Raw genomic sequence first — 18,696 nt, forward strand, 5'->3', positions numbered from 1 at the left:
TTGGTTTAATGTTAAGGCTAGGGTTAGATCTGGATTATGGGCAAGTAGTGATTATGGAGGGGTCAGGATAAGACTCGACAAAACCAGCGTGAGTAAATGTAATATCCTCTGAAGTAATGGAAATATGACCGTGTGTATGTGTGTCTATGAATCCAGTGCACTCTGACTAAACACACGAGTATAGTGAATGGAGAGAACTGGGACAGGAGAACAACACTCACACAGAGACAAACTGGGACAGGAAGTACTGCATATCTTTCTCATGTTCTGCCTTTCTGTAGTTATGCAGGTCGTGTGGTTGGCAACACTTTAAAAGCCCAGAGGGAGAATCCCGAGCTGACTGTGCGCAATACGGATCCTGTCCTGAAGGGCGCAAAACAGAGGCTGGAACAGCTAACACAGGTAAATGCTCAACCCAGTGTTCTCCCAGTTTGTTACTCCCAACAAAGGCTGTCTTATAAAGTGTTACCCAAATTCTTATGTTAAGATGGATGATACTGAGATTTTTCCCACCCTAACAACAACTGTTGTCCAAACCGTCTTGTAATTATAGAATAAGCTATAGTCCCAATGTTGATATATTATGAGTTGGTGGCCTTTCTTCTAGTGCTGCAATCAATATTCACTCTGAAATATGCAATCGAGAGAAGAAGAAACCTTAGATTTGGGGGCTTTCCTTCATCTTTTAAGGACACTATGATGAAACAAACTTTCATACTTCAAAAGGATTTTTTGAAGTATGAAAGTATTTGCTTATGAGTGGTTTTCTTGTTTTCTTGGATGATTTCACATCTACTGAACATTAATATACCCTGCGCTAACCTTGGCAGTGACACCCTATGGTTGCCATTCTGCGGGAGTGATGATGATGATGGCTCCATTTTTTTTATGTGTGTGTCTGTGTTTGTGTGTGTGTTGCGGGGTTGGAGGGGCGCCCTTAAGTTCATCTGGCCTTCAATTATGCGCTACCACCTCCTGTGTGAAGTGCTGCTTAATCCAATAAAGTTAAATGTCAGCACTTGAAACACAGGTAGATAATAACACTCAATAATAAATTAATTAATTCAACAATTAAACTGGAATTTATGCAGGACTTTCAAGGCTGTACTCAGTAAGGTAATATGGAGATATGATTTGTGTGAATGATTCATAAAATCATACGATTCCGTAGAATGATATATGAAATGTATTCATTATCATGATTCATTATTATATGTGTGGACGATGTGGCTTTGGACCCTTCTGGATTAAGGGAGACAGCCTGATACATCATACAACTCATACTGGCAACATAATTTGGTTTGCTGGTCATTCACTCATCAATTCAAATCAGTTTTATTCATATAGCGCCAAATAGTCACCTCACTGTGCTTTATAATGTAAGTTAAAAACCCTACAATAGTAGAGGAAAAAACAAACAATCAGAAAACCCTTTATGAGCAAGATCCTGGTACAGTGGGAAGGAAAAACTCGCTTTTAACAGGAAGAAAGAAGTAGAAGCAAGAACTGTAACAACCTAATCTTTTGTTCTTTAGATCTCGAGTAAATCTAAAAAAGGATACACACGCACTTTAATAAAGTAAAATAAAAACAGGGCTATGTAATATAACGAAACTGTAAGTTTAGGTTTTTTTTAAACTTAGTAAATGTTACTCAGACAGGTGGAAACAGCTGATTTCTTTTAAATTGGTAAATCTATTTTTAGTGCTGAGTTTTGTCCAGCAGCAACAATTTGGACTCAAAATAAACAGTGTCCGTCCTCACAGGCGTCACGTTGTTTGAAATTCTTAGTCAAGAACTTTTATGGTGTTTGTTCAACTTTATTGTTTAGTCTAGTTGAATCTGAGTTTTGCAATCCTGCGCTTGGGTTTAACTCTTGAGTTTTCTTAATGCCAGCTTTTAGTTCCCCTGCTGCCACCCTGTTTGTTCCTCCTTCTCTCTCATTTCTCTGTTGATGTCATCATCACCCTTTGTTCACTAGCTTGACATCGTGCTAAGTGTTAGTATTAGGTCTCTCACTCATTTCCTATTTTCCTTTGAGTGTTGGTTTTCCTTCATGAATAGTTCGCTTTACTTCCTCCTTTGCCTGTGTTGATAATCTGTACCCGTGTCTCATTTCCTCTCCGTTCTCTAACCCTAAATTAGCCTTCTGTGCTCACCTGTGCACATTCATGCTCTTTAGACCTGATTGGACTTCATGTTCTTTGGATTACAATTTCTGTTGGACTATTTGTATTTTTCTTTGATCAGTCACAATAAAGGCTCACATTTTGTTTAGTATTCAGTCTGCACTTCCCTGCAGTGTCCTCCCCTCTACAATCCACACATCACTGGTAAACAGTAATGACTGGAGATGTCACCCCACCCAGCAGTGTGGCCCACTGATTTGTTTTTAATCATTTTTAAAGGAAGCTGGTTATCCAGTGGTGGCTGCTCAAGTTAAATATGGCCCCAGTTTTACACAGTTACACAGTTACTTCTTCTTGTAGGTGTTTACAGACAGCACATGTGGACCACAGAGATTATGAAGTTTGTTTGTGTTTTTAGATGGGTGTGGAGGCTATTGAAAAGAACTATCCTGTCGGCAACACACATGTATAAAATATATTACAGAAACTAAACAGTACCCCCTAGAACTGTCATAAAAACAGAAGTTATGTCTTCCTAGCAACAGCCACTCCTTTTAAACAAAGCCTGTTAACCTCTGGTTTATGTAATGTTGGTGAGGGTAAAGGAAAATTAATCGGATGGGACATGCTAAGGCCTAGTTTTCTTTTCTTTCCTTTTTTTTGCTGTTCTGCTGTTCTGTGCTTTGTCTAATTTCACTGGTGACTCCATTAATCATGCTGCATTTACATGGAGAAAATGCCAAGTCAGCACCGCCCCGTACTCCCCCCACACACACACGTACACAAACATGCACTACACATGCACCATGTATTCATTTATGGATGCGAGTTCCTTCTTACGCTCATTAATTCAGTCTAACTTGTATACTCTTGGTCATCTGTGATTTAAAGACTATTCGAGCTTTTTGCCGATCTTCAGATGTAATTCAGACGAACACGCGGTTAGATCAATGTGTTTGGATACGCGGCCTCTGGATCGATCGTAGTAATGCTATACAGGTCACGACATGAACCAAAGGGAAAGGTCTGATATTTTCCATTCTGAGGTGCGATGTGGTCTTTCCATCTTTCTGATAAATTGCAGGATGCAAGCCTCTGCACACATACAAACAAACTAAGTGTAATTTGAACCTGTTGAGAGTCGCCTTTGCAAACCCACATCCTGAGCTTTGTTTCTTTGAAACTAGGTGCTCCGGTGGCTTCTCTGTGGGTGAAGCCATTCATCTGAGGCACAGCCGTTAATGCATACCATTTATTAATTATTATTCATGCCTGTCATGTGTGCCATTTACACGCTCTGACCACAAGGATGAAAGCAGAGGGAAAATATGAGACAGGACACAGAAGCGTCCCTGGAATTTTAATCATTTCTCCGACCGGGTTTTGAAGGTCTGTCTTTCATTATGCGTTTTCGTTGGTGTCTTCTTATCTGTCACTGTCCCAAATTGTATTGCGTGCTAAGCAGACCTTTGGTGCAGTAGCTTGTTTTTCACATAAGTATTGCTGTCTAATGGGATTTTATTAACGCAACCACGTGTTTATACTCACAATTAAAACTTGTAGGTACATGCACAGCCAGTCAAGATGACATGAATCAACCCTTTGTGTTAAAAAGGGGAAGGGCTCTCATCTTTTGATTACATGGCAGCTGAAGATGGGCAAGGAAGGAGTTCTTCTCTTGTAAACTGATCATTTGTCAGCATGTGATAGGATCATTTACACCCAGTAAGAGCTTTAAATTATACCAATTTTATTGTGGAGACTAGACTTTGTGTCTCAACGCAACAGTCTTGTAAATCGTAGTTTCACTTTCCTGTATTTAGCTGACAGGAGTGTCTGCTGCTGCTGTTCTGTTTCAAGGTTTGACATGTTGTGCACTGAGAGCTGCTCTTCTGCATACCTTGGTTGTAATGAGTGGTCATTTGCTTTACTGTTGCCTTCAGTTCAAAGGAGTCTGCCCATTCTCCTCTGACCTCTGGCATCAACGAGCCATTTTCTCCCAGAGAACTGCTGCTCGCTGGATATTTTCTCTTTTTTAAGACCATTTTAATCCAAGCAAATCAACAGTTTCTGAAAAACTCCAATCAGCCTGGCACTAACAACGATGCCACCTTTAAAGTCACTTAAATTACCCATCTTCCTTACTCACTTTGAACTCAGCAGGCCATCTTGACCATGTTGACATGCCTAAATTATTTGAGTTTGGCTGATTACATATTTGCATTAACGAGCAGTTGAACATGTATAATTGTTTAAACATTTTATAAAGGCAGTGTCTTATTATCCATCATTATTAAAATCTGATGTATTATTGAGAACAAAGCAAAAAATATTTCTATTTTTGCAGTATACAAAAGTTCATCACCTCAGCCACTACCAGTTTAAGTTTGTCTCAGTCATTAATTACACTGGACAGACCATTCTGGAGTTACCACACTTGAATAATTTTATTTGTTGGCTCTGTTGGTTTCACAGAGGAGTTTCAGTGCCACATGGCCCAAATCCTGTTTAAATTTCAGACTTTCCACATGACTAAGAAAACAGTCCTGGTGGAAACAGTGCTGTAATGTATTTTTGTCCTCCCTCAGCACTCATTTGCAGTCCAGTGACATGATGGTGAATCACCGTACAGAGCCTAGTCTGTTTCTGTGTCCCCTCGGACATGCTGTCATATAATAACCTTGCTTCCCCTTGGTTCCGTGGCTGCTACACGCCTACTCTATGGTGGAAGCCAGATGTCCCTCCGTTTGCATCCCACATTCTTCTGCCCCACAAGGAAACTCCACAAGGACTAACAGGCACCCTTGCTTGTTAATCAAATAAAGTGATCGATGATGCCTGCTTATTTTAAACATGTTTCCTTGATCCATACACTAGGATAGGTGCACTGTTTTCATTGTTATACTTATATAGTGCGTTTCTACTCTCCCGGAGTACTCAAGGCGCTGTATACAACATGCTGCATTCACCCATTCACACAAGTACTTCTAAACACAAGTGCAAACTAATAAACGTTCATACTCCAATAAACACATCGGAGAGCAACCTTGGCGTTAGTATCTTGCCCAAGGATATTTGGTATGCAGCCTGGGGAAGCCAAGGATTGAACCACCAACCTTCCAATCAGTAGATGATTTGCTCTACCACCTGAGCCACAGCCACCCCGCAATGCTGTTTGCCTACTTAATATCTTCCCCTTGTGAATCAAAACAGACACCTTATGCTTATGTGCTAAAGGGATTATATTTGGTAGGCAGAGTTAAGTCATCTTTAAATACGAGAGAGTCAGACAGATTTTGTCTGTGTATAAACAAGCAGCTGAGACAGGGAAAATCAGTTACAGCTCTCACTCTGCAGGATAGCAAATTTAAAATTATCATAACATTTCAGACAACTGACTGTCCATTTAGTTGTTCAGACAGTTTTCAATGTAGTACAATAATATAAATCATTCAACTTAATTCTTTTTTAATAGCACCCGATAGCAACAACAGTCGCCTCAAGGAGCTTTATATTGCAGCGTAAAGACTCTACAATAATACAAAGAAAACAGCAACAATCAAAGAACCCCCTGTTAGCAAGCACTTGGTGACAGTGGGAAGGAAAAACAGACTTGTGTTGTGATTGGCTGGTGGTGAGGGAGACAGGATAAAAGGCACACTGTGGAAGACAGACAGAAATAAATAATAACTGAATTATTTAATAACAGATTAGATGCAAATTTGAATATAAACACATAGTGAGTAAAAAAAAAGGTGAGTGAAGAAGAAATAGTTAATGCACCATGTGAAGCCCCCAGCAGTATAGGCCTATTGACGTGTAACTAAGGGAGGTCACCTGATCCAGCCTTAACTGAAGGTTTTAAGGCTAATCTTAAAAGTAAGGGGAGGGTCTGCCTCAAATCCTAACTGGGAGCTGGTTCCAGTTTGGAGAAGGGCCTGAAAGCTGAAGACTTTTCTTCTCATTTTACTTTTAACAACCATAGAAACCACTGGTAACATGATGAACTCTCTCCTCTTCACCGCTTGGAGGTGTGGTATGGATATGATCCTGAAGCTTGAGTGCTCTACCAGAGGTTCTGCACAGTATCTCAGCTGGTGCTTGGACTGTGCTCTTCTGGACCAATTCTGCTGATGTTGTGCCTGCAATCTGCTGGAGCCACAATTTTAGTTTTGGCCCCTTGTACTTCTCTGTTTTCTTGTGCTCCTTCTTCCTGATGTAGCTGTCTGCTGAGATTGCCATATATATCACAACTGTGGTCTTCTGTTCCTTGTCAACCACCACAATGTCTAGTTGGTTGGCCAGCAGCTTTATATTGGATATTGTAGTGGCAACACTACAACACTGCTGGCTTTGGAACAGTTGGTCAGGGAACCAAATCAAGTAAAGGTCTCAAAGCCAGGACCACCATGCTACCTAATCAGTTCCAGCTAAGGACAGAAATAAGGCAAAGGAAAAAAGATATATTTTACTGACATTTTATTTTTCACCAAGGTACCATATATACATATATTTAATGTCTTCTTATGTCTTTTTCCTTGATAAAACTGCTGTATGTTTGCCTTATCTCTGTCCTTAGCGGGACCCCATCTATATAACCCACCTTGGCTCTTTACAGTACTCATTTATCAAACTATGAACCAATTACATGATCCTGTCATAGTGTATGGGTGAAAACCGTATGACTTTCAATTTGATGACTTGTATGTTTTATTTTTTCCTTTGTTTTAACAAAATGTGAACTGTTATTTATAAATCTGGTAATCATATTTTACTTTACTTTACTTTATTCATATAGCACTCTTTACAGGGTAACAACCCCAAATGCTTCACAATAATATAAAACAGATATACATAAAACAGCACAATCAAGCATACAGCACAAATCTAGGTAAAAGCCAGTCTAAATAAATGAGTCTTAAGCTCCTGTTTAAAAGAATAAATGCAATCAAGGCAACATAATGATGGAGGCAAAGCATTCCACAACCTGTGGGCCACTGCTCTAAAAGATCTATCTCCTCTGGTCTTAAAATGTGTTCGTGGGACAAATTTTAAGACCACAGCTGATAGATCTTACCACCACTGAAGCTAAATCCAGTATTGTATCTAAAAAGTAATCAAATAGCAGGCGTGAAGACATGAATAGAGGCATGAAGCTTTTATCTGGCATCACAATTAAGCCACGGCATCGGCACTGATCTAAATAAGCAGTGGAGAGTGGGATTCTTGTTGTCATACCATGACTTGAATAAAGTTTTCATGTGTACATTGACCTGTGTTTTTGTCTACATGTTCCTTGTTTTCTAGTCTTTCGATGTGTGTTTATACATACATGTCATTCCATTATAAAAATCAGTCACTGCCTTCCATGTGACCCCCTGAAAATTGGATTATTCTCGATTATAGTATACATTACAAACTGCTACCCCTCAATTCTTCAGACTTTGCTTCCAAGGAAGGTTTTTCAAAGACTTTCTTGTATCATTAGGTACTTTGTTACTAGCAGCCTGTCACAAAACACATAATTTGTTCCAATTTCTTTAGCTTAAGTTATGAAAAAAGACAACATAGTTTGAAAGACATAAAAAATGTTTTTTCTACCAGTAAGGTGATCAAATAAAATCAGAAAAAAATCTTGTCACAATACAGAACAAAATTTGAATCAATCCAAGTGTCTTGCAAATGTATGTGTAATATCTGTGGACATGTGTGTGTGTGTGCGCTTTCATTTAGGAGCTATTAGTGGAGCTGGGCTGGGCGAGCAAAGTGAGAGGAAGGGTTGAGGAAGAGGAGGGAGGGAGCGCCCACATGGAGGGAGGCAGCGGAGACGACTGTGATGATGAAGATGGCTGTGAAGCATCTGGTGAGGAGAGCGGTGAGTCACACACAAACACATAGGCGAGCGCGCAGAAAGAGAGGAACAAACATTAGCAAACATACACCCACACATATACGCAAATGAGTTGGTGCAAGCTTGCAATCTTGTCTTTCGCCTCTGTAGCTCTAGGGTTTCCGGCACACATGCTTGCACACACGCACGCATGCACACACACGCACACACAAATAATAAATAAAAGACAATGTGCTCATGGTTCATTGGTATTAGTATGGTAGAGATTTAAAATACTGCAGCCTCCACATATCATGTGCCAGCCGGGAAATGCCCAGAGGGAGGGATAGTACTGAGAGATGGATTCAACTGTCCTCCCTCCTCTCTTGCTCTCTCTGCTCTTCTCTCACTTTTTCCATCTCACTTTCTGCTGGTCTCTGCAGTTTACTTGCTCCTCTGCCGTGATAAAGGATGCACTAACAACCGGGTCATGCCAAAAACAGAAATGGGGGGCGGAAAAGAAATGTAATTTTCGTCATTTATCTCTTGACTTATTCATCGTACATATGCTTATACATAATACATGGGTGTCACAGGGAGAACTGGGACCCGTAGGAACGTTGAGACAATTCCACAGAGTGGATGAAGTTCAAATTTACTTTCATTTTAATTGCTAATTTCAGAAAGGATGCTCTGGGTTGAGGGTACTGGCCAAATGTAATGTTTTCTGTCCTTGGCCTGAAAAACATCTAAAGGCCCTGTGTTTCTCATAGCATGAAATGTGTTGACGAGTAAAGAGAAGATTCAGCTAAAAAACTGGGTCCACTGTTTTAAGTAGAGTGAAAGCAAAAGGAAGTGGTGCTCAGAAAAATATGGCTTTGGGCTGCTTGACAACTAGATGTGGAATTTTCTTTTATCTAATAAAGCAACAATCATGGCAAAAAGGTTAATTAAAAGTAATTTAATATGCTCTAAAGATAACGGACTACTGTGATCTGTGTTAGCTGAGAGAAAATCTTAGAATGACTGGTGGAAATACAATATCAAAGCTTTTCACAGGATTTCAGAAAGGTTTTGATCCTTTCTGAGCCATTATGTCTTTCTTAGCGGCTTAATACCACCTGAACAGCTGTGGCTCAGGTGGTAGAGCATGGTAGACTGGGTCATCTACCGATCGATTGGGCCCTGACTTCTCCAGTCTCTGTGCAGAAGTATCCTCGGGCAAGATGCTGAACCCCAGTTCATCCACATGAGTGTGTGTGTGTAAATGTTAGATGTTAGATAAAAGTGATATCTGAATGGGTGAATGACACTTTCAGTAGAAAATGCTGTGAGACCTCAACCGAATACCGAGGTGCTATAAAAATAGCAGTCCATTTATCAAAATGGGGAAAACTGTAAACACCAAATCTAAAAATCTAAAGAATGTCATCAGCCTAAAAAAAAAACAACCCACTGCACATATCTTAATATATTAAACTTAGTTAAATATAGACTGGATATCTCTTCTTTCTGGTAACAAAGTTTATTCAGTCTCATTTAAGTAAAAGTTTAATTAAAGGATTAGAAATCTCTTTTTTAAATGTGGCCTGGCCATGAGTTGTTTCAAACAACATGTACGCGCTACAAACACGTAAACAGTTCTTATGCAATAACAGATTGAATTCAAAACAAGTAAAATTGCAAAACACTTTTAGTGCAAAGTTAAGAGCAGTCATGCTGACTTAGAGTACTATCATCTTTATCCTTTAAAATTGACCTAAATTTCCGCAGAGTAGCCTGCAAGGTGTTATAACACCCAACATCACTGACAAGAGTAAGAAGTGGTCTCTTTGGCAACACTGAATCATCATGTTTGAAAAACACTTGTAGCTAAATCGCTGTATAAAGGTGGGAAGTTCAACCACTAGAGTAAAAATATGAATTCCTGTGAGTGTTAAGTTACTCCTTATAATAATGAGGAGGTAAATAACACTGCAAAGGATGCAGGACACGATGCTGACATCTTAAATGGGATTCATCTGCTATGCTTATGACCTTTTTTCCTTCCCAAAAAAGAAAAACACACTAATAGCCATCTTCTGTGTACATTTTTCAATGCCACTGCTGCAGTGTTTTTATGTAGAAAACAAAAAGCAGCTGGATTGAATTCACTTGCTAAGTGATAATGTAAAGACAACATGGCTGTTTCTAAGGCTCTTGTCGTTTCTGTGTGCCCTTGTTCTTTGAATAGAGATGAGCCTTAGCAAACTATTCAGTTGTACACTTGTAACTGTATCAGTACTATTTATTCATAGCCGGCCTTCAAGCTAAGGCATGCTTCACTGAGTATCCAGGATGCTGTGAGCCTCTCAGCAGTATTTTAATGCTTTAGAAAAGGACCACGTTTTGTTTTTTTGTTTAATCTCTTTTGTCGCCCCATGGGGACTCAGATTGTGTACCTCACTGAACAACACTGAACATGCACTTTTATTGAGAAGACTTTATCTCTCACCTAAAAGATCTAGCAAACTAGCTGAACTTCAATAACCTCCAAAGCTTTGTGGGTTGGCTAAATGTTTTTATTCTTATCTTTAGATTTCAAAGCTACTTTACTGCTAACACCTTCCTCCACTCACCCTGGTAAATCCTTTTTTCGTGGATGCCTGGACACTATCCTTCATTTCGACACACAGCCTACGGGAATAACAACTTTCTGACTTGACCTTTGTAAACACTTTTAGTTTACAGTGTGGGCTCAGTCACTCATTTCCGGTCATACTAAAAAAAAGTATCTATTGTATAAATTTCAGTCATGCTATGTTTCAAAAAGGACCACATCTGTATTATTTTCACTGCTAATGACTTGTTAATCTCAAACAATTAGCCAATAAGCAAGTGGTTTATAGTCAGACCTGCCACTTCTCTTCACACCTGGTTTGTTTAAACTGAGATGATGATGGTGAAAATGGTAAAATCTTTGAAATGGGCCAGTGCAAAACCTGGTTCTTCCTTTTAACCTGTTAGCAGTCGGACGTACCGCCCACGGTACATTGGATGGTTTAGGGGACTAATTGGACTGCTAAGGGGTTAAAGGGGAGTTTTTCCTTCCCACTGTCACCAAGTGCTTGGCCATGGGGGTCCTTTGATTGTTGGGCTTTTCTCTCAGTTATTGTAGGAGCTTTACCTGACAAAGTGACTTGAGGTGACTGCTGTTTTGATTTGGTGCTATATAAATAAAATAAAAGTGAATTGAATTGAAAACTCATGCTGAATGTGACGAAACCTAAACACGTTCATTGCGACGCAACTTCCCATAACACATACAAGCAACTGGAGTCTCTGAGTTTGTATTGTTGCTTTCCCAGATCAAATCACTGAAGTCACATTTTTAGTGTGTTATGTAGTTTCAGTAGGATGAAAACTGAGACTGGGAAACAGATTCAGGTAAACTGGTCAGGTCACATATATAATCTCATTGAAAAAAAAGGTAGGAAACCCATGTTGGTTTGGGTTTTGTTTAAAAAAAGGATAAAATAAAAACAGCTCTCTTTTCATCTCTTAAATTTATAAAAAGTGATAGTTCAGTGACAGGTGACAGAAGATTTTAATTGATAGTTTGTTCACGCACATCATTCACATTCCGTATTTTGGAAAATATGCACATCACGATTATTTTTCAAGCATTCAGATAACGTCGACAAGGTAGCGTGTTCACTTCACCATGAGCCCTCTCTGAGGAGCGCTTCTGTTTGTTTTCTTATACTGCATGACCTGCTTATTTAAGAACGCTAAAAGTAATGCATTTGTCACTACATTTATCATACCCTTTCCGCTAACCTTGATGTGCCACTTCTGAGGAAAGTCAAACCTCCCGCCGGGCCTGAAGCTGGTACGTTGGTTATTTGCAGAGAAAATTGCTGGTTATGATTAAGCGAGCCGGTGGCAGCGTGTTGTGATCTTGTCTCTCAAGCCTGGAGAAAGAATCACAATACAGAGTGACAGAAGGGGATTTTCTGCATTTCTTCCTGCTTGTCACCCTTTCTATGCATATAAACAAGGCTAACATGCACTGGAGCTGAAAGAGTGATGCTGGATCAGCTAGACCCCACAAATCACATCAAGGCTCACACAAGCCATTTCTTAATTTTTCTCTGCTTGTACTTTGCATGTCTGTACAGCAGACTACATCAGTGATTCTGAGGTAAAGCATAAATAAAATACTATTGCATGAATAAATTTAGGCTGCTGTGTTGTTTTTAAAGATGCGGCTGCCACTAAATCTAGGCTCTCCAGCTTTATCTCTTTAAAATTCTGCCTACAAACCACTTCTCTAAATCCGAATCACTGAAATGTGGAGCTTATTATTTCACAGGAGAGGAATAGCACAGAATCCAGACTCTGCTTGCATTAGAAAGAGAGAGAGTGTGTGTGTGTGTGTGTGCGTGCAAATGAATCTTTATGACCTCTTGTTTGTGTGCCCAACACTCGTTTCATCTGCGATGTCTGAGATTGAAGCGTCTTTGTGTGTAACCCAGCATGTTTTATGTGTATCTGCTCTCTGCCGCGCTGACTGACAGAAACAAATCTAGTACTGTGTTGCTTCTTGACTTACAATGTCTGTATGTGCGTCCTTGAACACACACACACACACACACACTCAAATACCATTGTGTTTTCCTTCTCCCTCCCTAAACCCAGATCTATCAGATATGAGAAAGATTAAGAATTTCTTTTGCAAATATTTTGACATAATTATTTCTCGGCTTTGTTGAGAGCTGAGGCGGGACGAGGGCAGCGCGTGTGGGCAGAGAGGGAGGCGCGGTGCCAGGCCATATCGGCGAGTGGCAGAAGTCAAGCTCCAAAACGGATGTGTTTTATTTATGTGGGCAACGTGAAGTTGCTTCAGTTGTGCCGAGACAGCACGCGGTCTATTATTATTTGATTTAAGTCCATTTTCCACATCAAGGCGAGTTGATCTCAGCCGGGAGGAGGAGAATCAGTTGGCAAACAATGCTCGCCAATCAAAAACAAAAGGAAAAAAACAGGCATCCGAGCACATGAGCAGTTAAAAGCAGGGAGCTTAAGTTCAAGCTATCTGTGCCATTAGACGGAGACGGTGAACTCCAGCCAAACTCATGCTGGAGTTCATTCTCACACAGTGTTGTCATACGTTTCGAAAACTTTGTTATGGTGAAGATTCAGGCGCAGCATTTGTTTCACTGTCACCAGTGGAAAAGCGATATGATAAACGCCTATAAATGCAAAGGCTGAAGCTAATGGATTCTGATCTATGGACTTCTGCATCAGCAGTCAGATATAGCTTTCCTCTTTGTAGGTTATTTAATAGTATCACTTATTTATTACATTGCAGCAGATTCTTTTTATTCTCTTGATCTTTACTGTGCTTCTTACGTCGTTTAGTCATTTCAAACTCTCTCTTTTTCTGGAATTCACCAAGATTAAACTGATTGATTTTCCTTCCTTAAACGAGCACAATCCCTTCTTCAACTGGCCCATCTCCGATCGCTCTGTCTCCCTAGACATCCAGGTCCCATAACGTCAATAATGTAAATGTAATCACCTCTCCTCTTCTCTTCTCTTCTCTTCTCTTCTCTTCTCTTCTCTTCTCTTCTCTTCTCTTCTCTTCCAAATGAAATGCCACGTCACCATAGCTGCTGTACTATACTGTGGGGGGTTGAATGCTGAGATAGGGAATCTATAACCTCCAGGTATCCACGAGTCACTTTACAACCAGCAATACCACTCTGGAAAGCACCAAGACCACAGGCTGGTTTATATTCTGCTGCATACTCGTTGGTAATATATTCAGGAACTCTTTAAGCACAAGAGGCATTTGTGTGTGTGTGTCTGTAAGAGAATGTGTGAATGCACTACTCGCAATGGGGTGCTCAATCCCTGTAGCTATGGTTACCAGGTGGTCTGTCCTCCCATGGGTCCTTATTTGATGACAATGAAGGAAGAGGAAGAGAGAAAGGGAGTAACACACGGAGCGATAAGGATAGTAAGGACGTGGTGGTGGGGTATACGTGCCATTTCTCATGGCCAAGTAGCAGTGAGTCTGTGCATTGTGCTTCCTCTTTGTTCCTGAAGCACACTGGAATCTGCAAACGCACAGTTTAAGTCACAGTTAAATTGCTGACAGTCTTTGGTTCTTAACATAAACCTGAAATAAATAATAGACATACAAACAGGATAGTGTACACCACCTATCTTCCCTCCATCATGTCTGCGTTGCTCTGTTGGCCTCTCCCCCACTTCCCTTGAGCCAGCTTTGCAAAGCCTTCAGAAGCTATTTCATTTTAAAGGGAAAGGCCAGTGTTTTCTACTGATTAAAAATGTTGCCCCTCCGCCTGAGTACAGTTTGATCTGCATTCATAAGCATCCAGTGCTGTCTAAAGGGAGCCAGGAAGAACAATAAAAAGTCTGGCAAGGCCTCTAATCGGCACTGGTGACTATAAAAGTTCCCAGAGCGAGCCTCATGAACGAATTGATCAGTGCTATAAGATAAAACTGCTTTCTTTGTACATGCATACGCTGGAGAACGTCAGGGTGTAAAACATCTAGTAAATGCAAACAATATCCTACTGTTCCACTGCTGCTTCACACCGGCAGTCCAAACCCGTCATATCGTCTTTCTATCTTCTTATACTTGCTTGTAGTTACTTATAAAGACAAAAAGGCAAATTTATTAGATTACCTGTTATAAAGACAAGAAAACACAAATGTTTCATATAATTAGATATGTAATATATTTATATAAATCTGTAAGCAGTCTGTTTAAAAAAAAAAAGACAGTTTTTTTAAGCAAAAGTGTTTTTACCATTTTCTGCTTTTTTATAAAACAGTACACTTTGAAATCCAGTAATGACAACAATAATTATATATTTTAGCTTTAAACTATCATTTTGATTAAAGAGTTTGTAAATTCTGGCGGATTAACCATGACGGAAGCAGAAACACTGATTTTGATAATTACCAGTACTGTTAATTTAGGGCTGCTGCTCTCATTAAATGGTGATAATAAGTTCGTTAAGCACTATGTAAGTCATAGAAAACATAATGATTACCTGATCTCTGTGCTGATTTCGAAGATGAAGCTCATTTACAGTTTTTAAGATTTTGTTAAAATGGCTTTATTGTTCTTTGTGCTGCTTTGTTGGAGGTATTTTCTTTCCTTGTGTGTATTTGGTTGTTTTTTATTGTTTCTATCGGCCAGAGCTTTAGGTAAATTGAATAATAATAATAATGTAACTACAGTGCAGTGTTTTTCCTGTGATTATTTTATAATATAATAATGCAATAATGCAGCCAAGTTAGATCCAAAACTGTATAAATTCATACACTTTTCAGTTTCACTGCCCTGTCATGAAGGCGTGGGAAGATTAAGTACAACTTTTATGTCATTGAATTCATATACTGCTTATGGTGCTTATGACCACTTAGGAAGCTGACTTGCAAATTTCATGTCAGGTCAAAAAGTACAATACTCAAGAGGCAAGTAAAATCCCGTCTGCTGAGAGTCTGTCTTTCCCTAATTAGCCTCCCTAAAAGAAGAATGGAATTTTCCACAGAATTGATTGGTCAGCTTATGCACCTCCACCTTAAAGAGCACTGAATAACCATGGCAATGTTACTGGCTAGGAAGTGGCCTTTCCTAAGGTTGCATTAACTGGCTAAGCCACTTATTCTGCTTCATAGTATACCTCTGCCATGTCGCTTTGACCACCAAGCTCAACACTGCTGGGAAAGGGGGAAAAAAGTAGTTAATTTATATTGCAGAGATGCCAAACATAACGGCCAGAATCTGACCGGTGAAAAGTTGAATCTGGCCTGCTGGATCTTTTAACTATATTTTCATTAGTTTTGCAGCTTTTTCTATTGATAAGGATTCCCCACTACTATTGCCAATCATTTTACACTGAAGTAAGTAAACCAACAGATAAACAACTAAATAACAAGAAAGTTCTTGTTTTTTTCCACTATTTGTGAGCCAGACACTACATTTATCAGAACTGCCATATTTTCCGCACTATAAGGCGCACTTAAAATCCTTTAATTTTCTCAAAGATCAACAGTGCGCCTTATAATCCGGTGCGCCTTATGTATGAATTCTGGTTGTGCTTACTGACCTTGAACGGATTATATGTGGTACACGGCGCTCAAAATATGTCAAAAAATGTTTTAGTATTTTGGTGAGACTTTGGGAAGCTACGAAGCCACACCGCTTGATGGATTGTTGGAGCATTACAGCTACCGTAGGCAGCAGCCTCACGGACTCGGAGTAATCTGGGTCCAAAACTCCGTCCACTTCACGTCCCAAAGTCAAATGAACACTGAGGCATCACTGAGAGTTAAAAACTGTCTAAATTCTTTCATCTGTAATAACATGATCAGCGTTGCTGCTTTAGCAGGTATAACAATTAAGTTTAACATGCAGGCATCCATGAAAACAGAATTTATTAAATTTAACAGAGTTAGAAGTTAGCAGGAAGTTAGCTCGCTAGTTTCCACCTAAACATGACATTGCATGTTCTGACCGAGATATTTGTGAAAAAATTCAAACGTACAGCTCTGCTGTCACTTCAGACATAAATGAAGAAGAAAACTAAACAGCAGTGACGTTTGTAGGGTTACTGAAGTTGGGCTAGCTGGTATATAATGATGTGCTACGTGATCACTAGCGACACAGCTATGTTAGCATAACATAAACACAGTGAAGCTGGAGGATGAATGATGAATGAATCACCTTTTTTTTCCACTCGATAAAAGTTAACGTGAGGGTTCCCGATGGTTAGAGACAAATGCAATCGCATGGCAGGATGCTTTAAACGGACCAAATTTCAGTCATGAGAACAACTGAGATCCACAATACGAGGTTAGTCATAATATACTGCAACAACACAGGAATAGAGCAGCTGCGAGGGAATTCAACATTAATCAATGGTACAGAAGTGGAGGAAGCAAAGAGAATGAGCTCATCTGTTTTGTTTCGCTTAATCCGCTTTATAATCCGGTGTGCCTTATGGTCTGAAAAATACGGCATTTAACTTTATTTATTTTTGGCTCCTGATACTTTTTGTGGTGAAATCACTTGGGCTGGGCATTTTTCTTTAAACAGATGCTTTCTTTTATTATTTTGTTGCTTGGAACTCACAGCTTGCGGTGCATTGATGCTAACTGCTTCACACACCAATTAATGGGGGCAACAGTGGGGCCAAAAAGACTGAGAATCAATGATGTACGTGTGCAGTCGCGTATCTCGCTTTTGCTAATATCTGTTAGAGTTTAATGACAGATCCTCAGGTTAGGAGATGCAGCTCATTAAAGAATTATACATTCGCTTTGCTCTTGTCTTTTATGCAAAGCTCTCTGTGCTGCTCAACACGGAAGAGATAAAAGTAGCAAAACTTTATGCGAGATGCTGCAAATCACAGAACATCTACTGAAAAGGTCAGCAGCATGGTTGGGTTCACTTATGCTGCCACACCCATAACCTCTATCAAACAGACCGTTCATTGCCTGTCTCCTCGTCTATCAACCCATCTATTTGCTTATTTTCAGCCCGCCCCTCTTTACCTCACTTTCTGGTCATGTCGGCACTTGAGGGAGATTGTTCATGCAAATCTGATTCGACATCATCTGTATATTAGTCCTCCTCTCTGCAGGGATGCTATTATTCTCATACTTGACCTTTTGGAGAAGCATGCTGCCCTTGCTTTGTCTAGCTGCGCCTCCCACAACACCCTCTCCGGCTTGCTGTTGATGTGTAGCCTTCAAAGAGCCACTCTGCTCGCTTCATTCTTTCATCCACCTTCACCCACCAATCTTCCTGTTCTGCACAGCAGTGCTTTGAACAGGCACACACATGCTCAGCTATCCTCATTTTAAAACACTAACTTAATGATTGCCTGGATGCGTGGTACTTAAGGGACGTCTATAAACTGTAACTATGGTGTTACAATGTATCGTTCTTAAAATCTTACTAAAGTGCTTGGAAATCTTCTTTTTCTTCCACCTGTTCCTTTCAGGTTTCGCACAGTGGATCATTTGCCTCCATCTCACCCCATCCCTAGCATCCTCCTCTGTCACATAAACCCTCTGCATGTCCTCCTTTACTACATCCATGAACCTTCTCTGTGTTCTTCCTTTTTTCCTCCGTTTCCCTTGGAAATGTAATGGTAAATTACCCAGAGGGGTTAGAGAGGATGCGTTTCGTTTCTATAGATACTCATAACATAAAGGACAAGCATATCGTTTTCCATTATGCTCTTATATGTATTTATTTGTAGATTTCTTTAGCCTTCATAAAGATAGGACAATGAGAGAAGGCAGGAAACAGAGATACACAGTAAATGACCTCGGTGTGGATTCAAACGCAGGCCTCTGTGATAGCTTTATGGCATGTGGGTCACCTATTCAACCCAGTGAGCTATACTGGGACCCATACTCTCTTTTTTATAGTCAGTAAATAACAAGATGACTGCAGTGAATAATACTGCAGTACAGTGCCCTTGAAGGTTTCAACAGGATATCAGAATCACGCTGCTTTCATTGCAAGATTGCATAGAAAGTAGTCATTCATGTCAGGATGTACTGAAGTTGGAAGTCGGCTCCTTTCTTTCTTTGCTTTCAAAGAAAATGTCGCTATCATAATATAATTTAATTCTAATAAGCACTTGCTGAGGGAATAATCTACAGCTACCTTGTACCATGCTCTTTCTGCTCTGCGTGTGT

The 18,696-nt window shown here is 39.9% G+C and overlaps 1 protein-coding gene across 2 annotated transcripts in view; it reads left to right on the forward strand.

Moving 5' to 3' along the window:
- gpc5b (glypican 5b) overlaps positions 1–18,696 on the forward strand; it is a 58,579-nt gene that overhangs the window by 31,906 nt on the left and 7,977 nt on the right. The window contains exons 8-9 of one of the 2 annotated variants that reach the window (XM_005736937.1): positions 282–402; positions 7,863–8,004. In XM_005736937.1, coding sequence (XP_005736994.1) covers positions 282–402; positions 7,863–8,004 — 263 coding nt within the window. The remainder of the gene's footprint in view (positions 1–281; positions 403–7,862; positions 8,005–18,696) is intronic. The other variant, XM_005736938.1, reaches the window with a different exon arrangement.

Source organism: Pundamilia nyererei, unplaced genomic scaffold (assembly GCF_000239375.1).
Source record: "Pundamilia nyererei isolate P.nyererei 1_Seehausen unplaced genomic scaffold, PunNye1.0 scaffold00072, whole genome shotgun sequence".
NCBI classification, from domain to species: Eukaryota; Metazoa; Chordata; class Actinopteri; order Cichliformes; family Cichlidae; genus Pundamilia; species Pundamilia nyererei.